Below are 18,871 nucleotides of genomic sequence, written 5' to 3'. Positions count from 1 at the left end.
TACTCAACATTTATCAACCACATCAACTTCAAGCATACACTTCAAACTTAAGGTGACGGGACTAGACAATTATGCTTTTGAGAAGCATCTCACTTTAAGATTCTGTGCCTCCTATTTCCATGTGCCTCAGGACATGCATGCATAAGGTTCCTTGCAGCTAACCACCTTTTAAAACAGCAAGCAATATGTAACCATAGTATCACGAAACTAAAGAAAAAAATTGGCTTACCTGAAATAAGGATTTTTTTTAACTTATATATACTCAAGTTAACAATACTTTTAAATTTACCTCACATATTTAGATATTTGCAAATATACACCTCAATTCNAGCCACATTCATCTGAGGAGAAGTCTGAGATTTCCCCAAAACCATTTTGAATCCTTTTGCTTCTAAAGGTAATCCTAAGATTTGAGGGGTATTTGTCGTGACTTTGGGGGTTCAATTTGCAAATAGGATAGATTTGGGGAGGTATTTAGGCCAAAGCCCTTTAAAATAAATAATAGAATAGTAAGTTCCGATCCATTCAAATAGAGTATGAGAACAGTAAATGTAGCCATGCTTAAGAGCTCTACACGCAACTAAGTGACCCATTAAAATTTTCAAATCACATAATAAGAGAGATGTCATTGAACAAAGGTACAAGGAGCATATTTGAACTAAAACTACCCATATTACTGTATTATAACATTATTTTGCTTTTCAGTGTTACCAATTATCAGAACAGTAATATTATTATTCCAGATTTCTGTCAATGAAATATTCCTTGACATGCATCAAGCAAAGAGCGCAAGATTATAAATCCTAGGTCATGTTAGACATCTAAAGAAAATCTTGCTGGATAGGATTATGACATTAGAACTGCAAAAGTTTGTACTCCCTTTAACAAGTAATTAAAAGAACTTTGATGTATACTGAAATTTATAAGAACCTACATGGTATGGTAAGTAAAGGCTTGACAAATAAAGCAACAGAAGACTACCAAATAGGGGACAAAAGCGTGGCTATTTAAAATCAGCAAGTGATGGCATTAAATAATCAAAGCAGTGTTCATGTATAACAAACCTGGTACTGGGGGAAATCATCATTGACAGCAACCTCAAACTGTTTGAGCAGTTCATCAAGCTCACTTAGCACTGGAAGATTTAGAACTTTTAAAATTGGCAAACTCCTGCTGTCCTCTTTTAGTAAGATAATTAGTAGGTCTGTTCCCATTCGAAGACCCTTTACAAGAGTCCCAAATGCTTTGATCTGAAACAGGTATGCATGAGATTTAGTATAAAGTCACTGCTCAGTTTGTCCTTATAACTCAGCATAACTTCTTTTATGTTAATTATTAAATCTTTNGAACCACAATTGTCAAAAATATCCAAACAATTAATAGATGAAAAAAAATTAAAGCAACAACTAGAGGAATTGCTGCTACCTAGGCAGCCAATAAACTCACTTCTACTTTCAAAAGACATGTTAATACATTCCATGAAAAATGGCAATTAGGGAATTGGTCTAAAGGGCTTCTTTACAAGCTATACGGAAAAACCAAACAATAAGAAAGTGTGAAGGAAATGATAAAACTTGTTGCATTGCAAACCCTTCTAATCTGTAAACATGTCGACTAAAGCGTACTGCACAAATGCAGCACTAGCTAACTTATCTACCTCCTTAGCTAACTACTCTAGAGTCTAGATATACAAATTATTTAGTTTATAGTGATGGATATGCTTTCAAGTGTCAGGCTTAAGAAACACACACCATTGTGTCAAGAGTGGCTTGCAATACAGATACTTTTACCTAATGCTATTGCTAACCATATTACGTAAGGAGTTCAAAGTTTAAAATAAATGAAGGCGCGAGAAGTCCTTTTGGGCAGCGGATAGCAGTTTAATTGGACTAGGCATTACGGTTGAGCAGACACTCACTTTTTCAAATATTTTAGTAAGTTGTTCTAAGTCCTCATGTGCCAAAAGTTGATGTTTTCCCTGTTCATCTTCCCCTATTCTTTTTAAGAAACATATAACACTGAAGTACTGAACAGATGTCGGAGCATAGCCAGTATAAGAAAGCCTGAGCCTAGCCTCCATAATCCATATACAGGTTAACCGAATAAACTTGGTTATGATCTCTACTGTATCATATCAAATTTGACATGCCTAAATTTATGTTGTTTTACTGAAACATTTTACTCTAAAAGGAGGAGCATCTTTCAAATCATATTAACTTGTGAGACATATACCCCCAACCACGAGAAGCTTGCTATGCGATATACTATCTGCACATTATTCCTCCCTCCAAACAAAATAATTTAGTCAGAAATTCTGAAATTATTAATGGATCATTAATACATAATACAGCAAGGGGTGCATAATATGGGTTTTGTAAAACACATAATTATGTTGGTACTAGTTGTCAACAATTTAACTCTTCCAAAAGGAAATAAAAATACTATAGCTCACTTCTCCAAAGTACTATAATGAAGAGGGAAAAAACCAGCTCTATACAGTTCGTTATCATGCATGAGATGGTATAAAGGTAATATAGTAAGCCACATTGTACCTTCAATGCAAATGTGAGCACACGCATAATCATATATTATATTAGCACAGAGATAAGCCTTTTCCAATTATTTATACAGAGACAGATTCATTAGGCTAGAAAACACAGATTATGTGGGAATATAAAACCTCTAAAAGTGGTATTACTCTGCATACCCTTTGTTTCAATATCTTCTCTCCCACGAAAGGTAGCAGAACCATAGAAGAAGACCCAACAGTAGCCTTAACTTGTCCTAACAATCTCTCAAGATCTGGAAGCCTACGCAAAGTCTCACTCATGATGGATACTACCCCACATTGATTCACCAGTCCTTCTACAATGTTAAGTCTATCATTGATTTTATCAATGTCTTTTAGTGGATGGCAGATCCACCTCCTTAGGAGCCGTTTGCCAGATGAAGTTATACAGTGGTCAAGATGCTTTAGCAATGTTCCTGAAATTTTAAAGAATAGACTCCATAAGGACTAAAAAATGAATAATTGCACCTGAAACATTCGTCGCAAAGAAATCATATATGAATAGGAGCAGAAAATGTAGATGATTGCCTGCTAGACCCCCATCAACATTATTGCTGAAGATCTCAAGATTCACAAGTGTCTGCCCATCCATCCTTAGGCAGCTCTTATATACATGATATGGCAAAAGTTCCCCATTCCGTAAAGCGTCATCTAGCTGGTTTGAAATCAATCAGGCATAAGAATTCATGCCAGTAAATTGTATGGTGTTTTTATAGTGAGGTTACTGAATATCACTAGTTACAGAGAATGCTTTATGGCACCAGTCATTATACAATCTACAATGACTAAGATCAATTTGCATAAACACCAATTGACTTTCTTCTGGCATTAGAAGAATCAAGGGGGCATATAACATTGCCTTTCATGTTTAAAAGAATAAAAATGAGGAAAGACAATGGTTGTTGTCTCTCATGTTCAGATTATAGGTAAAGTAAATTATATAGACAATTGACAAGAAGAAGAGAATTGAAATATACAAATTCCTTTTCAAGTCAGGAGACAACTGACGATGCAATAGAATGACTTACAGGTATAAATCAGAGAAGATTAAGAGGGTTACAAATTATTTATATCCACATGTTTCTGCCTATTAACATATGAAAGGAAAATTTCTTTCTGCCCATGCACCTAGCCTATTTATAGACCAATTGTGTGAAAAGAGCACACAAAACAAAATGAGCATAATATAGCATGATAAACCTTTAGTTATTTTTGAGTTCAATAATCCAGCGGGTAGTCTAAATTTTAGTCATAAGAAGCTCAATTAATTAGTTAGGTGATGAGCTAGCAAATTACTATAAATACAGTTTTAGTTTTCTTACCAGAGTGTTTGTGCCATGGTAAATTCTCAAATTTCTGTGGTATCTATATCGACAGCAATTTTACTGTAATGATCAATGAATATTCTCTGATTTTTCCTAAAAATGAGATCCAATATGAACAACTGCCCAATACAACAAATTCCCAAGAAGAGTGAGGTTTTTTTTTCAGTTGACTTGCTGAACTATACTTTGATCCATATTTTATTATTTTGGCCTAATCAGTTTTCCTTGCTGTGTTATATGATATTTTACAATAAAATGATGAATTCAAATCTAAATACTCTATGAGAAATAAAACATTGCAAGTGCTGTGAGTCATCCAGGCCATATATAATCATGGAAAAACCAGAATTATATTAACAATTAAGAGGTATAACAGAAGAAGACTCCTAAATAAGCAAATGATAGTATTTCTCCACCCACACACCTTTAGCCTACTTAAATGTTCAAGCAGTCCACCCAGAGCACAGATAGTAAGATCATAATAGGTTGCACAATCAAATGCCGAAGTCCATGAACTAGAAGACCCTGTAAAAAATCTTTTAGAGTGTATCAGATTTCTAACTTCTTCAGGACCCAGAAAATTTGCACTAGGCATCACGGGAGTTAGTTGCATTGTTGTGCGACCTGTAACGTAAATTAAAATTAGTGTTTCAGTGTCGGATGGCAATTACGAAATAATAAACAGACACCAGAGGTATTTATGCAGGCTTCAAACGTCTTTGTTTTACAAAATCTTTCTGTTAGACCAGAAACATACTTTCTTAACACAATTCAGAAAAAAGGAACGTAAGGTCGTACACCCCACCCAGAACACACCTAACATGTCTATCTGAAGTTGATAAAAAGACACTGCGAAAGCCCATGGTTTCAGCAGTAAAAAATGATGGTGTACAACCGCTGTAGAGCATAGAAGTACAAGTATTATCTTTAACCCTCGTCATTGTTCTGGAGTTAAGAATTATAATTTAGATTCAGCCCATTTGTTAAAGAAAGCTTTGTGACTAGTGTTGAAAAGAATCGTCTAGCCATATCGACAATAGGATGCTGTCTTTATTGTTGCGACCAGATGTAATTTAACAGGCAAAAAATGTGACTGATCACTGCAATTTATATCACTAGATTATCCTTCTAGCTGGCTGACATAAATCACATAATAGAACCATGTTTGTTCCTCAAGGAATTTTATAAATTATTCAAGATAAAACATCATGATTGCATACCAAAGAAATACCGAGATCTACAGATCAAATTACAGAGATTCCTTTTAGTAATTTAAGCACAAGTCACTATGCCAATGTTTATCTAAGAGATCATTTAACACCCAAAAAGCACACATTGCTTTAATTAAAGAATGAAATTTTTAGCATTCCATTTGCCTTCAGCCTTCAGTACTTTGATGTTATTAAGAAAGGAAGAAGCATTTATTTTTGTTTGTAGATGGTGCAAAATTTTAAAATTTACATATGCAAGCTCAACAATAAATGTAGACAGGAAAAAGAGATAGAATACAATTATGTTAGGATTTTTTTAAATCATCTGGAAAAAGCACATGTACGCCTGCCGTCAACCACACACCAAAGAAATACAGACGCACACCAAAGATTTTTCTAGCACATGTTATGGGGGACAACAAAAAAAATATGGAAGAAATAAAAAGAACTAAGAAAAAGAAATAAAAATTTCAGCCTCACATGTAGATCAATGATCTCCCTGCACCGTTTTGGATTGTTGATTTGGACTCCGACAATTGTCCATAAATCTGACATTCTTGGATTGGGACCTAGACTCAGATTTTATGGTTAAGAGCCCCGGACTCGTCGGATTGGATTTTGATTTTTTTGAGTAGAATTCTTGAACTTTTAGTTTGGATTCTTGAACTTTTGTTTTTGACTTGTAGACTGAGGCTTGGATTCTTGAACTTTTGTTTTTGACTTGTAGACTGAGGCTTGGATTCTTGAACTAAATTTTAGATTCGTGGATTATTGGCATTAGGATTTTCAAATTAAATTATTATGTTAAATAGTAATTATTAACAAACAATGAACATTAATTTGAAACACCACCATCATTTTGATCAATGGATGACAACAACAAAACTGAATACATCTTATAATCCATTTAAACAGTTAAAATGATGCCACATAAAAGAAGATAACTAATGCTCAAGCACATAAATTTTAATAACTAGCGTTCAAGTATATAAAAGAAAATGACTAGTGTTTGATCATATGAAAACTAATTTGAATATTTAAAAATCTAAATATAAAATATATTATTTCATATCAAAAAATTATCATCAAATATTTGAATGATTTGATATTAAATATTTTTGTTATTCAATACATTAAAATTTTTAATATTATATATATTTAATATTTACGTATTTAATATATTTAATATATTTAATATTTATGTATTTAATATATTTCATATCTAACATTTAACTAAAATTGAAATGTATGAAATACAATAAAATCACAGTTGGAGAAAGGATAAGAAATCATTTGATGGCACTAGGGAGAGAGGGTATGCAGCGCCGAAGCTGACCGGAGATGACATCCTTAAGCAGGTGGAAGATCTTATAGGGATCACCTTGACCAATCATCCAGAGAAGAAAATTAAAATATCACACGAAAGACGGGGAGATAATTGGAATAAAAAAAGTATTTTTTTTGATTTGCCATATTGGAGAACTCTCTTATTGCGACATAATTTAGATGTCATGCATATTGAGAAGAATATTTGTGATAGTCTGCTGGGAACAATCATGAACATTAAAGGAAAGACAAAGGATAATATCAAAGCCCGTCTCGACTTACAAGCAATGGGTTTAAAACCGGAGTTACATCCAATCCAGAGAGGAGATAAACTTGTGATGCCAGCAGCTTGTTATACTTTATCCCAAGAAGAGCAAAGCAAATTTTGTCGATTTCTAAAGGAGTTAAAAGTTCCAGATGGATTTTCATCCAATATTTCTCAATGTGTAAATCTTAAAGAGCGTAAGATTTTGGGGTTAAAGAGTCATGACTGTCACATTCTTTTGCAGTGCTTGATTCCTGTATCAATTAATGACGTTCTTCTTGCAAAAGTGTGTGAACCAATTATTGAACTTTCCATATTCTTCACTATATTATGTGCCAAGACATTAAGGGTGGATGAACTAAAATAAATTGATGAGCAGATTCCACTTACGTTATGTAAGCTTGAGAAGATTTTTCCACCTTTAATTTTTGATGTTATGCTGCATTTAGTAGTTCATTTAGCATCTGAAGCCATACTTGGAGATCCTGTTCGATTTCGATGGATGTACCTAGTGGAGCATCAGCTTTATACTTATAAGTCATATATCAGAAACAAGAAATACAATGTAAAATATTTAAAACATTTATATATTTAAGAATTTTTAAATAATAAACATATCTAATTTAATAATAAATATTAAATATATTAATTGATTACATATTATCAAATATATTTTAGTTTTAAATGAATTTATAGAACTTGATTAAAAATATTTTAAAATTAAATACATTCAATGTTAATATATAAATAAATTAGAAGGTGATTACATAGTATTAAATAAATTAGAAATATGGATTATTTTAAATTTAAATATATTTAATTTGATATATATTAAATATTTAAATAAATAAAGAGGAGAAGAGAGAGAAAATACGCAGAGTAAAGATAACAAACCACCAATTTTAACTTGTACTTTTTTTGAAAATTCTCATTAAAAACCATAGAGTTGGAATGGAGTGTGGATTTTAAATCTTAGTCCTAATAGCAATCCTAAACAACCAATAACATCTTAAACTCAAATTCAAACCCTAATCCTAAAATAATAACATGTTAAATTCAAATCTAAATCCTAGTCCTAAACCAATAACACCTTAAATTCAAATTCATATCCTAGAAATAAACTAATAACTCATTAAATTTAAATCCAAATTCTAGTCTGAAACGACACCACCCTAAACTGAAACCCAAGAAAAAAATCTGAGTCTAAATCAACAATCCTTAACCAATAACAAGAAAAGGAGATAGAATAGCATTATGTTAAAGAGTATTTTTTTCTATCATCTAGAAAAAGCACATATATGCTTGTCCTCAACCACACCAACCCAGACCCAAAGAAATACAGACACACCAAAAAACATTTAGCACATGTGAAGGGGACAGTGATTTAATAATCGGCCGATATTATCGAAATATCGGCGATATATTAGGTTTTTACTCCTTCCAACACGATTTTTGAAAAATAAAATAAGTTATCGTTTTCACCCGATTTTGGCCTATATATCAGCCAAAATCCAATAAATCGGCGATATATATCGGCCCAAAAACAGGTCGATGTATTGTGCCAAAAAAACCAAAATGCTTATTTTGGTTTCGAGTCAAATAACCAAGAATTTTTAGACCAGACCCGCAACTTAAAAGATGTAAACCACTAGGTGTTTCCTTCACCCAAAACCCTAGCCGTCTCTCTCCTGCCTCCTTATTGTCTCTCTCCAAGTCTGAAGCCTCTCAAGCTCCCGTTGAAGCTCCTCTGGGTCCTCACAAGCTGCCAAGCTCCTCTCTCAAAGCCGGCGGAGCTCCTCAAAGGCTCTAAAAGCTTAAAGATACTGAAATAGGTATGTATCATTTCTAAAAGCTTGATTTTAGAGATGTTTCTCATTCTCCATGTAACTAGTACTTTTATGTGGGGGTTTTTTGCATACAATTCACCGTACCAGCATATATGGTGGTTTACATTCACATTTTGGAAGTTATTTACATCTTTTCTTAACAACGTAGTAAGAAATTAGTAGTGAAATTAGTTCTTCATGCCGTTCTTATCTTCTCTTGACTAACAATTTTACATGAAAGGCAACTGAAGCTTGGATATCTCATAAAACTAACTACATTAGAGATAACTTGATGTATGATTTTAAAAAATTGAAGTTCAAAACTAAAGATTAGAACTAAAGTTAAAAAAATGAAATTAGAAACTGAAATTGCATGTGATTAAAACAAAAAACTGAAATTAGAAACTGAAATTGCATGTGATTAAAACAAACAATATGAATGTTAATTTATGATTATTTTCTGTTTTATATGCTTGTTGATTATTTTCATAAGTTTATCTAATACGTTGAATCGTAAATGATTTATAAGAGGATGTCGTCTGAAGGTCAAGGATCTAGTCAAGTAGCTGCTCAAGGATCCAACAAACCAGCAAAAGTAGGAGGCAAAGATCCTTGTTAGACATACGGGGAGAGGGTTGGTAATGATGCAACCAAGGTTAAATGCAAGTTCTGCATGCAGATTGTGAGTGAAGGGATAAGTCGATTCAAAACACACTTGGCAGGAATTAGAGGCAATTGTACGAGTTGTGATAAGGTTTTGAAAGATGTGAAAAAGAAAGCTTCAGAAATATTGCAAAGGGGGAAGAGTAAGGATGAGAAGGAGTTGAAAGCGCAGGATTTGCTTGATTATGTCCATATATGGGAGGAAGAGGGATATGACAAGAGTGTCTGTACCTACTCAAAGTAGAGTTGTTGGGGATTCGAAACAATCAATCGAACCCTTGCCCTTCCGGACCTTGTGTTGAAAGTAGGAAAGTAGGAATAAAACCACAAATAAAGATCTAACTTGCAAAAAACAGTAAGGGAGATGAACACACAGATTTAACGAGGTTCGGCAACGTGCCTACGTCCTCGGGAGCCACACCACACAATCTTTTTATTAATTGAAGAAGAAAATACAAGCTCTCAAATAAGGGGTTAATCTCTCTGAGATTCTCTCTCTATTTGCAGTCAAAAAGCTCTCTTTTTGATGTCACTCAAACCCTTAAAACATTTTGGGTATTTATAACAAACCCCAGCCAAATAGGATTCCTAAATAAAATAGGAAACAGGGAATCTGCGTCGCGGTCGACCGCTTTACCAAAGTCGGTCGACCGGTCAGAACAACGAAATCCTACAGGGTCTTGTGCACTATCTCGGTCGACCGCAGAGACCACTCCGGTCGACCGGCCAGAGCGAAAGTTTCTTCTCAGTTTCCTGCAGTGCACGCGGTCGACCGGATCTGCCACTGCGGTCGACCGCACAGTCTTCTGACTGTTTTCTTCATCTTTTCGATTGCAGCTTTGGGTCTACACACTTAGACTAACAATCTCCCACTTGGAGACCAAAGCGCCATCAATGAGCTCACCCGAACTCTCCCCTTCTTCGCATGTATCTTTTCCCCCGAAAAAGTTCTTCCTTCAATCAACAAAATGGGCCGATCCTCGTAGTGTGGCTCCGCCTTCGTCTTCTACTCGTGAAGGCCAACTGAAGTTGCGCACAACTCCAGTTTCTCAATGGTGACTGCCTTCGTCAACATGTCCGCCGGATTTTGACTCCCCAAAATCTTCATTAAATGCAACTTTCCGTCCTCGATCAGCGAGCGTATAAAATGGTATTTGACGTCGATGTGCTTCGTTCTGGCATGATATACTGGATTCTTGACAAAATGTATAGCGCTCTGGCTATCACAATAAAGAACTCATCTCCCTTACTTCAGATCCAACTCTTCCAAGCACCCGTTCAACCAGATCATCTCCTTGCTTCAGTCACCGCGACATACTCAGCCTCGGTTGTAGACAAAGTCACAATCTTCTGCAGACGTGAGACCCAGCTCACTACTGTCGACGCTAAGGTATAAACATACCCCGTGGTGCTTCGTCTCGTATCATGATCACCGGCGAAGTCCGCATCCACGTATCCCTGCAGTACCAACTCCTTATTCTGCATGTTGAACCTCTGAAGTACCTTCTCAATGTATTCAGCTTGGCTCAAACTCAATGTCCCTTCAGCTTCATCCCTACTGATTCGCATCCCTAGAATCTGCTTCGCTGCACCCAGATCCTTCATTGCAAATTCCTTTGCTAGCTGCCTCTTCAAACTGTTTATCTCTTCTAAACACGGTCCTGCTACCAACATGTCATCAACATATAATAACAAAATAATGAAGCTGGACTCGAACCTTTTGAAATAACAGCAATGATCCGAATTGCATCTTCTGTAGCCATTGTTCTGCATGAAGTTATCAAACTTCTTATACCACTGTCTCGGAGCCTGTTTCAAACCATATAAGCTCTTCTTGAGCTTGCACACCATTTTTCCTTTCCTTCTTCAATGAAGCCAACAGGCTGCTTCATGTAGATTTTTTCATCCAAGTCACCATGAAGAAAGGCAGTCTTCACGTCTAACTGTTCAAGGAAGAGGTCTTCTGCAGCTACCAAACTCAACACCACTCTGATGGTTATGAGTTTCACAACAGGGGAAAATATCTCCGTGTAGTCAACTCCTTCCCGCTGTTGAAACCTTTTCACTACTAATCTGGCCTTGAATCTCTTGCTTCCATCACTCTCCTGCTTGACCCGGTAGACCCATTTATTATGCAAGGCTTTCTTCTGTGCAGGTAGCTAGGCTAACTCCCATGTTTTATTAGTGAGTAGAGAATCCATCTCCTCCTGCATCGCATGCTCCCACTGCTGAGATTCACTCACTTACACTGCCTCTTCATAACACTCCGGCTCTCCGCTATCTGTTAAGAGTAGATAATCAAGTGACGAGAGGTATTTGGGATTTGGTTTGGGTACCCTAGATGACCTCCTAGGCTCCACGCCCTGGGTAATAGCTTCTGCACCTGTAGTCTCCTCCGTTCTACGGTCAGAACTGACATCGTCGCCCCCATCTGGAAGTTCCTTCAAATCCATGTACTCGGATCCATCTGTATCCGTAATGCTGCTCTCACTGCTTTGACTATCCTTGGTATTATCCCTGTCCTTGTACATCACCTCCTCATTGAATATCACATCCCGGCTCCTGATGATCTTCCTGTTCTTCTCATCCCAAAGGCGATACCCGAACTCATCAATGCCGTATCCAATGAATGTGCACTTCTGTGACTTAGCTTCTAGCTTGTCCCTGACATAGTCACTGATATGAACATAAGCCACGTAACCAAATACCCGCAAGTGTGAGAGATTTATCTTCTTTCCACTCCAAACCTCCTCTGGAATCCCAAAATCTAATGGAACTGATGGCCCGTGATTAATAAGGTATGCTGCCGTATGTACCGCATCCGTCCAAAATGTCTTAGGCAGACCTGCATGTAATCGCATGCTCCGCGCACGCTCTGTCAAGGTCCTGTTCATCCTCTCTACAATGTCGTTCTGCTGCGGCGTCCCTGGAGTAGTCCTCTCTAAGCGAATCTCATTCGTAGCACAGAACCTCTTGAACTCCTCCAGCTCGTATTCTCCACCATTATCTGATCTCAAGCACTTCACCTTCAGATCTGTCTCGTTCTCAACCATGGCCTTCCACTTCTTAAAATTCTCGAACACCTCTGACTTGTGTTTCATGAAGTAAACCCACACCTTCCTCGAGTGATCGTCGATAAAGGTGACGTAGTATCTCGAACCGCTAAAAGAAGACACACTGGCTGGGCCCCATACATCTGTATGAATCAACTCTAGCTTCTGAGCCTTAGGTGGCCTTCCACCCTTCTGGAAACTAACTCTCTTCTGCTTCCCAAAGATGCAGTCTTCACAAACCCCGACTTCCACGGTGTCGATCTCGGTTAGCTTTCCTTGTGAATGTAGAATTTTCATCCCTTTCTCACTCATGTGCCCCAGCCTATTGTGTCACAGATCTATACTCTCCATGCCAGCTGCAATTGCGAGGGTGTCACTCGCATGTGAAGTGAGGTAGAGAGTTCCCGTTTTATTGCCTCGGGCAACAACCATCGTACCGTTGGAGATTCTCCACGAATCCCCGGTGAATGTCGAAACGTAGCCTTCTGCTCCAAGCTGTCCCACCGAAACAAGATTCCTCTTCAGCTTCGGCACGTATCTCACGTTCTTCAAATTCCACTGAGAGCCCTTTATCTGTATCTGAACGTCGCCCTTTCCAACAATATTGCAAGGTTCATTATTCCCCAAATATACTTTACCAAAGTCCCCTGCTACATAGTTCTGAAGTAGTTTCCTATTTGCAGTGGCGTGGAAAGAAGCTCCTGAGTCGATGACCCAAGAATCAGAATCGCTATCCATAGCAAGGATCAAGGCATCCTGCACGATATGAGCCTCCTGCTCACCCGCATCCTTTTTTGGTGCTTTACAGACCGAAGACATATGGCCCTCCTGGCCGCAGTTCCAACACTTCCCTTTGATAGACCTAACCTTCGAGTTCGGCCTCTTCTTCACTAATTTCGACCGATTCCTGTTCTGGTTCCCTTTCTTCTGGCTTCTGCCTCTCTGATCGAAACTTAGGGCTGAACCTGAACCTTCCGATTCGGATGATTTTCTTCTAACCTCCTCAGATAGAATCATGCTAACAACCTCATTCAGCTTCAACTTCTCTTTCCCCGCCGAATTGCTGATTGTCGTCACACAACCTGCCCAACTATCCGGCAACTGCGATAGTAGTAGAAGGGCTTGCACTTCGTCATCGAACGTGATGTTCACGGAGATAAGTTGATCAACAATCATGTTGAACTCGCTGAGGTGCATCGTGAAGGACCGTCCTTCTGCCATCTTGAGGTTGAAAAGAGTTTTGACTAGATGCACCTTGTTTGCTGCCGACGGTTGCTCGTACATCTTCGCGAGCGCTTTCATAAGCCCCACCATCGTCTTCTCCTTCAGAATATTGTGGGCTACTGATTTGACGAGCGACAACCAGATTTGCCCTATAGCATTCCTATCCAGTACCTCCCAATCACCATCTGACTCCTCTTTCTTCTTTCCCTTTTCCTTACCCAACAGCGGGCGATACAAGTCCTTCTGGTACAGATAGTCCTCCATCTGCGACTTCCAGTAGGTGAAATCCGATCAATCGAACTTCTCAATCTTTGATTTGCTTTCCTCTGCCATGGCTTTCACACAAATTGCTGAACGAAGCTCTGATACCAGTTGTTGGGGATTCGAAACAATCAATCGAACCATTGCCCTTCCGGACCTTATGTTGAAAGTAGGAAAGTAGGAATAAAACCACAAATAAATATCTAACTTGCAAAAAACAGTAAGGGAGATGAACACACAGATTTAACGAGGTTCGGCAACGTGCCTACGTCCTCGGGAGCCACACCACACAATCTTTTTATTAATTGAAGAAGAAAATACAAACTCTCAAACAAGGAGTTAATCTCTCTGAGATTCTCTCTCTTTACAGTCAAAAAGCTCTCTTTTTGATGTCACTCAAACCCTAAAAACGTTTTGGGTATTTATAACAAACCCCAGCCAAACATGATTCCTAAATAAAATAGGAAACAGGGAATCTGCGTCGCGGTCGACCACTTTACCAAAGTCGGTCGACCGGTCAGAACGACGAAATCCTACAGGGTCTTGTGCACTATCTCGGTCGACCGCAGAGACCACTCCGGTCGACCGGCCAGAGCGAAAGTTTCTTCTTAGTTTCCTGCAGTGCACGCGGTCGACTGGATCTGCCACTGCGGTCGACCGCACAGTCTTCTGACTGTTTTCTTCGTCTTTTCGATTGCAGCTTCAGGTCTACACACTTAGACTAACAAGTTCGTCATCCTTCAAGACAAAAGATCCAATGGATGCTTTTGCAAGTCGCTCCCCTGAGGTGACGACTGAACTAATATCAAAAGGGAAACAACCTACGATGGATAGTAAATACAGAAAAAAGGCTAGAGAGGATGTGAACAAGTATATTACGAGATGGTTCTACGAAGCCAGCGTCGCCTTTAATACCTCAAGTCTTCCTTCTTTCAAGCAAATGGTGCATGTAATTGCAAAGTTTGGAGGCTATTTAAATCATCCATCATCGTATGAGTTGAGGGAGTCAATTCTACAAAGAGAGGTGGATGCAACAAGGGAGGTTGTTAAACATTTCAAGAAGAACTGTGCACGTAACGGGTGCTCCATAATGACCGACGCGTGGAGTGACCGGAAGATGATGAGTATCATGAATATAGTGGTGCACTCAGAAGGAGGATGTGCTTTTTTAGCTTCAAAGGATGCATTGCGCAACAAATATGATGGGAATTACATATTGGACTTTGTAGTGAAAGCAATTAAGGAGGTAGAGTCGAAAAATGTTGTGCAAGTTGTTACCGATGAAGCTTCAAATAACATGAAGGCTGCAAAAAGCTTAGCACTAATTAAGCCAAATATATTTTGAACCACTTGTGCAGCACACACCATCAACTTGATGTTAGGTGATATAGCTAAAATCCGTCCTATTCAGAATGCGATTGCGATGGGAAGAACCGTGTCGGTGTACATCTATAGCCACACTAGGTCTCTTCATATCATGAGAGGTATTGCAAAGGGGGACCTTGTGAGACCCGGGGTGACACGATTTGCTACCGCATTCCTCACTTTGGAGTCATTGAGAGACAAGAAGAAAGAATTAAAGCAAATGTTTGTCTCTAACAATTGTATGGAATGCGAACTTTCGACAAAAGAAGTGGGGAAGAAGGTATAAATTTGTTTATTTTTTTTCCTAACTAATTCCTAATTTACTAGTTTCTTTTATATTGTTCATTTGTATGTTTGTCTTATTGAGTCTTATTTTATTTGTGTGTAGGTTGCTGAGATTATTCTCAACAATAAGTTTTGGGATAATGTTGATCTTTCCCTTACTATATTTTCTCCTTTTGTGAAAGTTCTACGGAGAGTTGATGGTGATAAAACTCTATCTATGGGATATGTGTATGGAGATTTGTTGGTGGCTAAGAATGAAAATAAAGAGGGTCTTAAGGACGAAGAGAAGAAATATCGACCTACATGGAAGGTTATTGATACGAGATCGGATGACAAGCTTAAAGGATCACTCCATAGAGCGGGTTATTATCTGAATCCCTACTACTATTATCCATCATAGAGATTGAAAAAGATAGAAGCTTCATGAGTGGTGTTGTAGATTGTTTGAATAAATTCTATCCAAATGACAATGAGGCTCTTACTAAAATTTCATCTCAACTCTCGGATTATCAACACAAAAAAAGGTCGTTCGGGAGAGAGGTTACCATGAACCAAGCAAAAAGACATGATCTTAATCCAAGTATATTTACATTTTCCATACAAATGTAAGAATAATTCAATGATTTCTATTTGAAAGTTACAATGTACTAATTATTTTCACCTATGAATTAACTAGTTGATAGGTGGAAGCTTTTCGGAACCGATGCTCCCGAATTAAGGATGATGACAATGAGAATTTTAAGTTTGACAACTAGCTCTTCGGCTTGCGAAAGGAATTAGAGCACTTTTGAGATGGTATCATCTTTTTTAAGTTATAATTATATTAAAGCACATTTTACAATATTAGACTAATTTGTTCTTTTTGTTCTAATTTGTAGATTCATACGAAGAAGAGAAATAGACTAACACACAAGAAACTACATGACTTAGTCTATGTCAAGTTCAATGCGAAATTGAAAAATAAACATGCTAATAAGGATAGAGATCCCTTACTTGCCTACGACGACGAGGAAAGATCCTCTGAATGATTGATGAATATAGAAAAGAGTGGTCGTGATGATGAGAGTAATGATGAAGTGTTCATGGGGGAATCTTTGACTTGGAGACAATATGGAGAATTTTCTAGAGCCAATCCCAAGAAGAGAAAGAGTGCAAGAACAAAGACATATAGAAGAAGGAAAAAGTCGGGGGAGTCTTCGTCAAAGGGAAAGGAGTTGTTGGAAGATGACATGGTGGAAGAGGAAGACATGGAGACATTATCATCAGGGTCCGATTGGGAGGAGGGTGTTGTGGGTCCAGCCCACTTTGTGGCTAATATTAATTTGCAAGCCCAAAACTTACATATTTGTTGTGGCCCATTCTATGAGTAAGGTTTGTAGCTTCTTGGAGAAGCTTTGAGAGAGGGCCAGTTGTATCCCAATAAGTCAGAAAAGGGCTGTTGGGGACTGATCATCTTCCACACAGAAGAAAAAGAGGAAATCAGAGGGTTTGAGAGAGGCTGCCCCTGTTCGGATTCTCAGGACCAGTCTTCATCAAGTCGTCCGATCAAGGTGCAATCATGGTCCGATTTTGAGTCGACTCATGACAGTCATGGGTCGACTCATGACTCATGGGTCGACTCATGATATAATGAGTCGACCCAGTAGAGACTAAATGACAACATGACTCGATTTCGTGAGTCGACTCATGACAGTCATGGGTCGACTCATGGACTAGAAACTGCATACTATGACTCTGCTGCATATGATTCGAAATCTTGCACACTCAACCTCATTACTGATGTACATATACATACTAAAAAATCTACGGGTCTTACATTCTTCCCCCCTTAAAAGAATTTCGTCCTCGAAATTCAGGAAATCACATCTAACTCATAGTGATATTTCTCACTTTTGTTCCTCAAATGATGAATCTCTTATGTATGTTCCTGTTGGTGGGTTGTGAAACTTTGTGAGACTGATTTGGGTTTCTTTTACCCTCAACTTATCATAATAAGAAAAGAAGTGGTGGACTCCTCCAGTCTCGTGGTTTTTACTCTTCACATTGAAGAGGTTTTCCACGTATAATTCGTGTGTTCTTTGCATGCTTTTATTTCTCTGCCTATTTCGTAATGCTTGGTGAAAGTTATCGGATGTAACTTGGGTTTTGAAGATTGGTTGTCTTGTGTTGATCTTGTGGGTGTTGGTGTAATTGTTTACTACCCCTCTTGCAGCCCTACAAGTGGTATCAGAGCAAGGTTATAAACATGGAGTCTAGTAGTAATAGTTCCATGGTTAAATTGACTTCAACCAACTATTCCATCTGAAGGCCGATGATGGAGGACTTGTTATATTGCAAAGATTTATATGACCCAATAGAAGCAATCACAAAGCAAGATGGTAGTACTTCTAAACCTGAAAAACCAGAAAAAATGGAAGAAAAGGAATGGGCAAAGTTGAAAAGAAAAACTTTGGGGACTATTAGACAATGGGTTGATATTAGCATTTTCAATCATGTCTCTCAAGAGTTCGACTCATATGATTTGTGGAAGAAATTGGAAGGTCTTTATGAAAGAAAGACCGCACATAATAAAGCTTCATTAATCAAGAGACTTGTTAATTTGAAATTGAAAGGTGGGAAGTCCGTGTCAGAACATCTTAGTGACTTCCAAGATATCATTAACAAGTTGACTACTATGAAGATTGTTCTTGATGATGAATTGCAGGCTTTGTTCTTGTTGAGCTCTTTGCCAGATAGTTGGGAAACCTTAGTTGTGACTATTAGTAACTCTGCTCCGGATGGTGTACTATCTTTGGATGTGATTAAAGAAAGCATGTTTAATGAAGAAATAAGAAGAAAGGAGATGGGAGTTGACAATTCATAAGCTCTTGTTGTTGAGAACAGAGGAAGAGGCAAGAGTAGAGGTCCCAAAGGCCGTGCTAACTCAAAGGGAAGGTCCAAGTCCAGAGATGGGAAGGAGACTAGGACATGTCATTATTGCAACAAATCTGGTCATATCAAGAAGTTTTGCTACCGTTAGAAGAAAGAACAAGGTAAGAAGCAAGACTCTCAAAAAGAGGGAGATGACAAAAACACTGCAGCAACCACCTCTAAAAGTGATGATGAGGTCACTTTGATTTGTGCAACTAGTGAATGTCATCATGTTGATAGTTCAGACACAGAGTGGCTTGTAGATACAGGAGCTTCATATCATTGTGTTCCCAAAAGGGAGTACTTCATGAACTACAAAGCTAAAGACTTTGGTAGTGTCAAGATGGGAAACCAGAGCTCAGCAAGCATTGTTGGGTTAGGTGATATTCTTGTGAAGACAAGTGTTGGGTGCATGCTTACATTGAAGAATGTGCGCCATATTCCTGATTTACGCCTTAACTTGTTATCTGCAAATGTTCTTGATCAAGAAGGCTTTCGACATACCTTTGGTGATGGTAATTGGAAACTCTCCAAGGGTTCGATGACAGTTGCTCGTGGCGAATTGTGTTGCTCTTTGTATAAAACATA

At 37.9% G+C, this 18,871-nt stretch overlaps 1 protein-coding gene across 2 annotated transcripts in view; it reads right to left on the bottom strand.

Moving 5' to 3' along the window:
* The window catches only part of LOC109827295 (DNA mismatch repair protein MSH7), a 36,794-nt gene that overhangs the window by 4,598 nt on the left and 13,325 nt on the right, over positions 1-18,871 (bottom strand). For both annotated transcript variants that reach the window (XM_020394298.1, XM_020394292.1), the window contains exons 10-13: positions 4,319-4,518; positions 3,098-3,224; positions 2,708-2,985; positions 1,065-1,250 (exon numbers count right to left, since the gene is read on the bottom strand). In XM_020394298.1, the coding sequence (XP_020249887.1) occupies positions 1,065-1,250; positions 2,708-2,985; positions 3,098-3,224; positions 4,319-4,518 (791 nt within the window). The remainder of the gene's footprint in view (positions 1-1,064; positions 1,251-2,707; positions 2,986-3,097; positions 3,225-4,318; positions 4,519-18,871) is intronic.

The sequence above is a fragment of the Asparagus officinalis genome, chromosome 1 (assembly GCF_001876935.1).
Source record: "Asparagus officinalis chromosome 1, Aspof.V1, whole genome shotgun sequence".
Lineage (NCBI taxonomy): Eukaryota > Viridiplantae > Streptophyta > Magnoliopsida > Asparagales > Asparagaceae > Asparagus > Asparagus officinalis.
This window is presented reverse-complemented; position numbering and strand designations above follow the sequence as displayed.